Raw genomic sequence first — 10,031 nt, forward strand, 5'->3', positions numbered from 1 at the left:
GAGAAGCAGTAGATAACATGATGGTTCAGTGCACACACACCCCAGTATCATAGTGCCCAGTTCAGTCTGGCTCTGCCATCTGTCAGCTGTGTCAAAGAACAGCATCTGGCACATAGTAGGGCTAGATAAGTATTAGCCGCAATAGTAATAACAATATCACTATGATTTTGTCATTGTGATGATTTTATTATTATTACTATCACCCTTTTTTTAAAAAGATTTTATTTATTTATTTATGAGAGAGAGAGAGAAGTAGAGGCACAGGCAGAGGGAGAAGCAGACTCCATGCAGGGAGCCTGACGTGGGACTCGATCCTGGGACCCCAGGATCACGCCCTGGGCAGAAGGCAGGCACTAAACCGGAGAGACACCCAGGCGTCCCTACTATCACCATTATTATATTTGTCTCTAACTCCTAGCCCTAGAAATTAATATAGTGTACATTTATACAAACTGAGCAAATAAAGAACGGGTAGGAACCCACACTTCAGAGATTCAGAGGCTGCTTATTTTGAACACACTTCCTACGTCCTTGTCAAGGGATTCCCATTGTATGATCTCTTGGGGGCGTCTGGGGGTCAGGAAGGACTGCATCTACTACAGAATTGGCGGCACAGGGCAGCCCTGGTGGCTCAGTGGTTTAGTGCCGCCTTCAGCCCAGGGCGTGATCTTGGAGACGGGGGAGGGGTGGGGGGGAGTCCCACATCGGGCTCCCTGCATGGAGCCTGCTTCTCCCTCTCTCTGTGTGTGTCTCTCATGAATAAAAAAATAAAATCTTAAAAAAAAAAAAAAAAAAAAAAAAAAGCGGCACAGTTTTGTCACCCCTTCCCCTAACTTCCAGGATCCTTCACTCTTGCTGCGGCCCCAGGTCCCTAAATCCAGCAGAGGGCGCTGTGGCCTCAAAATGCAGCCCGCAGCCGGTTCCCGCTCCCCTCTCCTAGAGGCCGGACGCTGGAGAGGAAGGGTACCCGCAGCGGGGTGGGCCTGACTCCAATCAGACCATTTGTCCTAACTAGTCCCTTTCTCCAAGCACTCAGCAAACTCCCTATCACCCACCGCTGGCGGGTTTTCCAAACCTCATCCTGTTCTTTGAAGGCTCCAGAGCTCTAGACTTCCCTTCTTTGAACCCCAGAAACTGCATTTCAGCAATGAATCATAAGGGCCTTCTGCTGCTCTGTTACTGTTTCCAAATTCCATGGCAGCACAGCTATAAACCTCCGTCTGGCCCTCTGAGGAGCCTTCTGCCAGCCACCCACAGCCTTCTCTTCTCCTGTCCTGTTCCAACTTCTCCAGACAAAACTCACACCCCACCCAGCTTACTTCTGCTTCAGTCGGCTGCAGGGGAAAGGACTATTTCTTTCATTCAGTCTTTCAGCTAACCACTGTTTTGGGCCAAGGTTAGCATCACGCAGAGACGAAGACAGCCAACCTTTATCAAGCACCCGCTACTATGTGCCAGATATTGTCCTAAGCACTTCACATGCTCTTCACAATACCCCTATGATGCTTCTTAGACCCATTTTACAGATGAGACAATTGAGGCATATGAGTGGCAAAGGGACATATCCTAAGGTCATACAAAGCTAGCATTCAAACAAACCCAAGCTATCTGGTTCCAACAACTGTTGGAATAACCAGCATGTTCTTTTTTTTTTTTTAAGATTTTATTTATTTATTCATGAGAGATACACAGAGAGAGGCAGAAACAGACAGAGAAAGAAGCAGACTCCATGCAGGGAGCCCGATGTGGGACTCAATCCCCGGACCGTGGGATCACGCCCTGGGCCAAAGGCAGACACTCAACCGCCGAGCCACCCAGGCGTCCCGGAACCAGCATGTTCTTAAACAGCATGCTATCTGGACTTTACGTACAGACATGGGACTCCATCCCTAATCTTTAGAACTTCACTGTCCAATATGGTAACCACTAACTACATGACTATGGAGCACATGCCTAATCTAAATAGAGATGTGCTGTAAGTGTAAAATACATACTGCATTCCAAAGACTTTGGTTGAAAAAAAAAAAAGTAGCATTAGCAGGGAACCTGGCTGGCTCAGTTGGAAGAGCATGCAATTCTTGATCTTGGGGATGTGAGTTCAGGCCCCAAGTTGGGTATAGAGATTACTCAAAAACAAAATCTTAAAAACAAAACAAGACAAAAAAAATCTTAAAAACAAAACAATACACACACACATATATAAAATATTGATTACATGTAGAAGTGATATTTTTGATATATTGAGTTAAATAAAATATATCATCAAAATTAACATCACCTGTTTCTTTTTACGTTTTTTTAAAGATTTTATTTACTTGTTCATGAAAGACACACACACACACACACATACACAGAGGCAGAGACACACACACAGAGAGAGAGAGAGAGAGAGAGAGAGAGAGAGAGAGGCAGAGACACAGGGAGAGGGAGAAGCAGGCTCCATGCAGGGAGCCCGATGTAGGACTGGATCCCAGGACTCCAGGACCACGCCCTGGGCTGAAGGCAGGCACTAAACAGCTGAGCCATCCAGAGATCCCTCTTTTTACTTTTTAACATGTAGGTTACTACTAGAACATTTAAAATGGCATAGGCGGCTCACCTTTTATTTCTGTAGGGCAGAGTCCTAGGAGCTTTAAGCCCAGTGGAAAGACAGATAGACAGGATCTCAAATAATTCTAAAACAAGAGAAAAATGTGGTGTGTGTTCTAAGGAGTGAGATCAAGGTGGCACAGGAGCCCAGGGAAGCTTTCAGAATGGAGTCAGAATTCCAGAGGTCTGCAGGCATTCCACCCCGGAGAGAGAAGCAGTAAGGACAGCAGATGCCAAAGCCGAAGAGCAGAGGGAACCCCGAGTCAGCCAGGGAGGCGGGCCATCTAGCACTCCTGGGAGGAGCAGAGGGAGCCAAAGGCTGGTGCACCTCAGACTGCGGGGTGGGAGGTGGGGGCTCTGACTGTGGGGGCAGGATGGAGCTCCAGGAACCTAAGGCTGGGGAGGGCCCTAGGGACTGGGGAACAGGCCAGCTCAGGCTCCAGCAGGGATGGGGAGGCGGAAGGGGGGCGGGCAGTGAGGGGAGGGTCAGCCCTCGTCCTCCCTACGGCTCCCTGAGGGGAGTGTGATGACCAAACTCCTCAGAGGAGGTTGCTGTGGGAGGATAACTTTTGAGGATCATTTCCTGCCTCTGGCTCACGACTGCTTCCTGCCCAGAGCTCCCAACACTTGACCCCCATTCAATTCTTTCCTCCCAGGGGAGGTGGGTGGCCAGGCCGGCCTCACGTGCTCCGCAGGTCCAGAGACCCAAGCACCTCCGCAGCTGAAGGAGGCAGGAACCCAGGTGTCCAGAGGCTTAGCCTCCCCCAACCCCTCGGAGGATCTGGACTCCAGGTGTCATAGTGAAACTTCTGGACAGATTTTGGGGGAGCCAACCCTGCCTCCCTCCCCTGGGGAGAGGACTCAGCTTTCCTATCTTTTGGTCTGTTTACCCCTCTGGGCCTCTCAGCTCTGGGTGAGAACTCCAAACTCTTCTTCATTTATAGGGCATGCTTTTTCCCCCACACAGAAGTTGGGCATCTCTAAAGGGAAGGGGGGCAGTTTACGGGCAGATTCCACAGGAAATAATCCTGTGATTCCTTCCCTAGAGCCACCTGGAGTCTCCCATCTGCAGTTTCCTGGCTTGTTGTGACGTGAGACAGGCTCCCAGGATGTGACTTCCGGGAGTCCACTGAAGGGTGGTAAAAGGGGCCAGACCTTTCTTTCTTACTTCCCAAGTCTAAACCACGCCCTCCTCACATTTGTGTGGGGAGTGTCATCTCAATACTTAAAATGGGCTGAGATCCAAAAAAAACAACCCAGGTCATTTCAGCTTAAACCTCTGCCTCTAACTATTGGCAGCTTAACCTCTGCCCCATCCTATTGTTCTCATAAGTCCTGGAGACCCCTAGAAGACCATCACACCATCCAGGGATCTTGGACTCCTCCCAAAAAGCTGCACTGAGAGCTGAGATGAGCCCAGGGGAGACTGAGTCCCTTTACCTGGCCTTGTCCCTTGATCACTAGCTGAACCACAGAGTGGGACATTTCGTCGCACCCTCCACATACCCTTTAGAGCGGGGACAGAATTTCCATAGAATGTGGGGGTCTCCTCTTCCGAGGATGTTCAGTCGGGGTCCAAGCGGAAATCAAGACCCTGTGGGAAGGACAGGCCTTGAGTGCAGACCCTGCTGGAGATCCCCGCAACCCGGAGCCCCCTCTGTGCCTCGGGCGCCCCCTGGTGGCAACAGAGGGAGACCACAGGAGACCAGGACAGAAGGCAGGGCGGACCCTGGAGGAAACTCCTACCCCGAGCCCACCCTCCACCCGGCCCTGACGCCAGGAGTGGATTTGTGTGCAGCCTAAAAAGGGCCCTGGAATTCTTTCTCCTTTTTCATTTTCCAGGCTGCACCGTCCTCCCGCCGCCTGCTGGAGCCGGAGCCGGGCGCTAGGTCCCCAGCCCTACCCTGCGGCGCCCTGAATGAAGAGGGAGCCCACACTGCAGCAGCAAGGGGCAGGTCGGCCAGGGGAGACGCCCCCCCCCCTCAGCACCCCGTGCCCTACACCACCACCAGCTCAGCGCCTCCCTGTCCTAAAAACCTTCTCTTCCTTCCCTCTCGCCCCTCCTACTGATCCAAACGCTAAGCCTGATTCGGAGAGGAGGAGGGAAGGGGCAGGGGAGGGTGTCCTCCGGCCAGTGCAGCCCCCGTCCGCCCCAGGCCGCCCCCGGTTTGGCCCCTCTGGGTGCTGGGTCCTGCGGGGGACGCTCAGGAAGCCTGCGGACCAGCCCGAGAGCTGGGGGTGGGGGAGGGGAGGCTGGAGGGGAAGGGAGCCCAGGCGTGGAGGCCGGGTTTGGGAGGTGAGGGGCTCGTCCCCCTCAGCCCCGTGGGTTGCAAAGAATTGCTAATTGCAACTAAACGAGGCCCGGGTGTGGGGGAAGGGGCAGCCGCTCGGCTGTCAGGGGCTACCGCCTCTTTGAGTGCCCGGGTAAGGCCAGGCCAGCCTGCTCTTCTCATGTAAAGCAGCTTTTTGTCTGGGGGAGCCAGGGCTGGGGCCAGGGGCTGGGGAAGGGGCCCAAGCCATTAGCAAGCTTCTTGTTCCCCAGAAAGGGAGCAGGGCGAGGATGGCTCCTCGGAGTAAGGACACCCCCTCCTCCTCCACTGCCGAGCTCTGCTCTTTATGGTGGGGCGTGATGGGGTGCTGCCCAGCAGGAGGGGGTGGGCCTGGGATCCCAGCACCCCCCTTGCGGGCCTGTGGGAAAAAACTGAGCACAAAGAAGGGGGCTGGCCCGGCTGAGTTGGGAGACAGGGCAGCTCTGATCCGGGGATGCCCTGAGCTGGAAGTACCCATGGCTGGAGCCCCTTCCCAGAAAATGGGCCCGGGAGCCACGCCGACCTTATCTGCTCAGTTGCGCCCTGTTTGGGACTTCTTCATCCACTTTGCCAACCTTCTGAATGTTTTGTACTGCGGGGAGTGGGAAATGTCTTGCCTGAGCCCAACCAAGGAGGAGAAGGAATCAGACCTCTGGAGAAATCCTCTAAACATAGGAACCCTGGGGCCAAGTAACCTTTTAAAGACCCGACAGCCTTGCCTTCTAATTTGGATGCGCCATTTTATGAGCCTCTATAAACTTGGATGAGAAATTATGTAGCCTTATTGAGCCTCAGTTTTCTCATCCATAAAATGGGGGCAACAGTACTGTGCTCTTAAAGTTCTTGTGAAGATAGAGACATGCAAAGTACCCCGCAGGGCAGTACCTGGTTCTCAGTGGGTCCCTCCCCTTCCTGGGAACATCTGACCTTTAATACATGCATGCTCCAGGGATAATGAGGTCTGGCTACTTCACATTTGTAGAGCACTTTACAATTTCCAGAATGCATGTGTCAGCTCTCAGACAGTAACTAACTCGAAGTGGGACAGGTCTTTGCCCCTCCCCCCATCCACATTGGACTGGTGGAGAAAGTGTTGATAGAAGTCAGATCCCCCAACAAACCCCACTCCTCCCACCCCACAGTGTGGTCTTAGAGATCCCAACTCAGATTAGACAATAGAGCCCAGGGCCAGAGTACAGCTAGTCCTGGCTGTCCAGGCCCCTGCCCAGGGTCTGGGTTACACAGCTTGCCTTGGTGGCCACCTGGGCTCTTTCTCTAAACCCATGCTCCAGTGGAAACTTAGGACCATGTGGGTCCCCCTCGTTCTGTTCCACCCTGGGGCCCCTGAGAAGCAGAGAGGTGCTCCCCTCCCAGCTGGGGAACCTCTGAGATGGAGAATAGCAGGGAGACTGTGGGCTGAAACTGCTGGGTGGTCAGTTCTTTCCCTCCTTCCTCTTCTGACTAGAAGTGTGCTGGTTCATCCAGGAGTGTTGCCTTCCCTTTCTCCCTCCCTTTATTTTGGGGACCCATGGTGTCTCCTCGTCCCAGGGTGTTGCCCTAGCTGGAGCCCTATTCTCCTAGCACCTCATCCAGGTGGAGAGTACTGACCCCTGCCTGCCAGACACCCAGGGGATTCTGATCCCAGAGGGCCTGCGGCCAAGGGGCCCTGGCTTTGGGCCAGTGCCTTTCTCACTGCCTGGCTCCCTCCCCACAGGCCCCTAATCCCTCTCACCCAGCAGGAAGCCCTTAAGCTGCCTTTTCAGTGGCCTTCCCCAGCCCGCTGTGGGCTCTGTGCCTTTCTATACCACCCTTGGCAGGAGCTGTGTTATACAAGCTGGAGGGAGCGCCCCCGCAAAGAGGTCATCTGCCTATGGCAGCTTCCAGCTCCAGCAGCCTCTCCTCCCTGATCACCTCCTTGGGGTTTCCCCCATCTAATTCACCACCTGGGCATCCATGGGCACTGACAGCCCTGGCTGACTCACATCAAAGCCCCGGCCTGGGTCCAGGTGGGGGTAGGGATGCTAGGGGAAGGGTGGGCGGCTGGAAGCCAGGGTCTGGGGAAGTGTGGCAGGCGGGAGAGGCCCCTCTGACTCTGTGCTTTTGGTCCTTTTGGCTGGTCCCTACATCTTTCCTCTGATTCCAGCCTCTGCCCTCAACTCCTCAAAGTTCATTCACAGCCTCCTCAGCCTCATAATGCAGCCCAGACTGAGGACTAGGAGTACCTAGCCCCTGGAAGGCCTGAGAGACCCTCCCCGGCCCACCACTGCCACGGACCACTTCAGAGAAGCTGAGAGAGATCAAGCAAAGGGAAGAAAGCATTGGGGGAGGAGACAGATTGGGTCATTTCTCTCCTCTGGCATTATATGGGGTGACTGGGGCAGGACCTCAGAGCTTGGATCATTCTGGGACAGGCTTGTCTTCAACCCTCCATTCCCATGGCCCTTGTGAGTACAGTCTTGTTGACTCTGATTTTTGGTTTGGAAAATAGAGTCCCTGTAGAGCCTGGTCCCTACCCTGCCCTAAATCCTCTCTCCCCTCCTGCTCCAGGAAAAAGTCCCCCCACCATGGCCCCTTCTCTGTAGCTCGAACCCCAGCCCTGCCTCTCAGAGCCAGCCTCCCACTCCAGGAAGCCAGGCTTTGGCTGGGTTGGAGTGGTTAGAGGAGAGTTGGGGGTGCCTCTGGGAGGTCTGTTTGTAGTTCAGATTCTTCTCATTCCAGGCTCAGCAGGCTCTCTCTAAGGGAAGGGCCTGGGGTGGAAAGGGGGGGGGGGAATCCTTGGGGCACCAGCTACAGGGAAGGGAAGCTTCCTGGAGAGAGGAGGGAAGTGTTTGCTTCTCCTCCCAATGACCCCCATCCACAAAGTGGGATTGCCTCTCCCAATTCCATCCTTGGGGTTCCCTTATCCCCACCCCCCACCCCCACACCCCCGCAATCTGCTTTGATATTAAGCCCTTCCCAACAAAATGAGACATTTAGAGGGCTCAGCTGAAGTCTGATCTCTTTCTTTGTTTCCTAATGAGTTTCTTGCCTTTTGGGGTGCTTACCCTCTGGAGGAGCCGGGGAGGGTATCCAAGGAGAGATGCCTGGAGAGTGGGTGGGTCAGTACCAGCTTCAAAACTGCAGAGAACTAGAGTGACCCATCCAGGGAAGGTAGTAATGAAGTAGAGAGCCAAGATTCAAACGTCCTCTCCCTGCCTGTGGAGTCCAGTGCTGTGCCCCAGCACACTGCCTCATGAGTAGGTCTGTTTCCCTGCCTGTGTTCAGGCCTCTATGGTTGACATTCTGCTTCCAGGTTACAAATCAGCATGTACCGCGCAGACTTCTTTTCCTAAAGCAACTGTGCCTGCACAACCCATTTTCTTGTTCAATCCTCATTTCAAGGGGAGAAAGGGACAGATTTATTATACCCATTCTGCAGATGGAGAAACTGATACTCAGGGAAAATGATTCACTGAGAGTCAAAGAGCTAGTGAGTACCAAGGCCAGGACTTGAGCACTTCGGTCTCCTGGGGCCACTTCATGAGTTCCCACAATTATATCAAATTTCTTTTTCCCTTCATTCCTCAGATTGGGGACCAGAACACATTTGCAGTTAAACACGGCTTCAGAAGATTGGATAAGCTTGTCAAAACTGAAGGATGGAAACCTGGACCCTAAAAACCTAGCTGCTGACTTCTCAAAGCTTAGCTTCTTGCCTTCCAAAGTGTAGGTTCCAAAGGTGGGCAAGGGAGTCAGGGGGAAGGGCATTGGACTGGGTGTCCAGGCAGGATGCTTGGATCTCTAGACTGCCCAGTAGTTCTCCAGGCCCTGTCCTATTTAGAGAGGGCATTGATTCACTTGACAAATGTTTACTGAGCACCTGCTATATATAAGCATTAGGGTATGCGCAAAAACTAAGACACAGCCTCTGCTCTCAAGAGACTATCTTGTTGAGAATTGGGGGTGGTTGGACATACCAAGCGCTAAGTGCCACAAGATAAGCACACACCCAGAGAAAGGAGTGTGGAGGTAGTGTCAGGGGAGGGGAGCATCACAGAGAAGGGCCTTACAGGTTTACAAGGGTGGAAGGGCATTTTAGGCAGGGCTCAGTGGGGGCAAGGGCATAGAGTACGAAGGGACCGAGTGCTCTGCTCTGTTCATAAGTGAAGTCAGGATTTGGTGCAAGAAACAAAGACCAGGGATCCCCAGGTGGCGCAGCGGTTTGGCGCCTGCCTTTGGCCCGGGGCGTGATCCTGGAGACCCGGGATCGAATCCCATATCGGGCTCCCGGTGCATGGAGCCTGCTTCTCCCTCTGCCTGTGTCTCTGCCTCTCTGTCTCTCTCTGTGACTATCATGAATAAATAAATAAAATATTAAAAAAAAAAAACAAAGACCATTCTAGGTGCTTTATGTAGAAGGATTTTTTTTTTTTTTTTAAGATTTTATTTATTTATTCATGAGAAGCAGAGGGAGAAGCAGGCTCCACGCAGGGAGCCCGACGCGGGACTCGATCCCAGGACTCCAGGATCACGCCCTGGGCTGAAGGCAGGCGCCAAACCACTGAGCCACCCAGGGATCCCCCCTGTAGAAGGATTCTTAATAAGATGCTGCAAACTGAATTGTGCTCTCTTCCCCCTTCATCTGTTGAGGCCCAAACCCTCAATGTGAACATATTTAGAAACAGAGCTTTTAGGAGGTAATTAAGGTTAAATTCTCCTTCGGCAGAGGAAAGCCCTGTGGACACACAGTGAGAAGGCAGCCACCTGCAAGCGGGGAGAGACCTCAGTAGCCCGTAACCATGCTCTACCCTGATCTTGGAATTTTAATCTCTACAACTGAGACAATAAATTTCTGTTGTTGAAGCCATTTGGTCTATGGTATTTGATTATGGCAGCCCAAGCAGACGAAGACAATGGGGAAATAGGTGCTTGCCAAATTGTTAGAGGGAGGGGTGCCTGGGTGGCTCAGTCGTTAACTGGCTACCTTTGGCTCAGGTCTTGATCTCAGTGTCCTGGGATCGAGCCCCACAAGTGGCTCCTTGCTCAGTGGGGAGCCTGCTTCTCTCTCTACCCTCCCCCCACCCCCTGCTCATGCTCTCTCTCTCTCTCTCACACACTCTCTCTTGCTCTCTCTCATAAATAAATAAATAAAAT

The 10,031-nt window shown here is 52.9% G+C and overlaps 1 protein-coding gene across 2 annotated transcripts in view; it reads left to right on the forward strand.

Moving 5' to 3' along the window:
• Window positions 1-9,743, forward strand: part of LOC144286707 (uncharacterized) — a 29,868-nt gene extending 20,125 nt beyond the window's left edge. The window contains exons 2-4 of one of the 2 annotated variants that reach the window (XM_077853524.1): window positions 4,432-4,544; window positions 8,466-8,603; window positions 9,604-9,743. In XM_077853524.1, the coding sequence (XP_077709650.1) occupies window positions 4,432-4,544; window positions 8,466-8,603; window positions 9,604-9,667 (315 nt within the window). In that variant the 3' untranslated portion in view covers window positions 9,668-9,743. Of the gene's footprint in view, window positions 1-4,431; window positions 4,545-8,465; window positions 8,617-9,603 lie in introns of both variants that reach the window. The other variant, XM_077853525.1, reaches the window with a different exon arrangement.
• Window positions 9,744-10,031: the final 288 nt, after the last annotated feature.

Source organism: Canis aureus, chromosome 16 (genome assembly GCF_053574225.1).
Source record: "Canis aureus isolate CA01 chromosome 16, VMU_Caureus_v.1.0, whole genome shotgun sequence".
In the NCBI taxonomy this organism is placed as follows: Eukaryota; Metazoa; Chordata; class Mammalia; order Carnivora; family Canidae; genus Canis; species Canis aureus.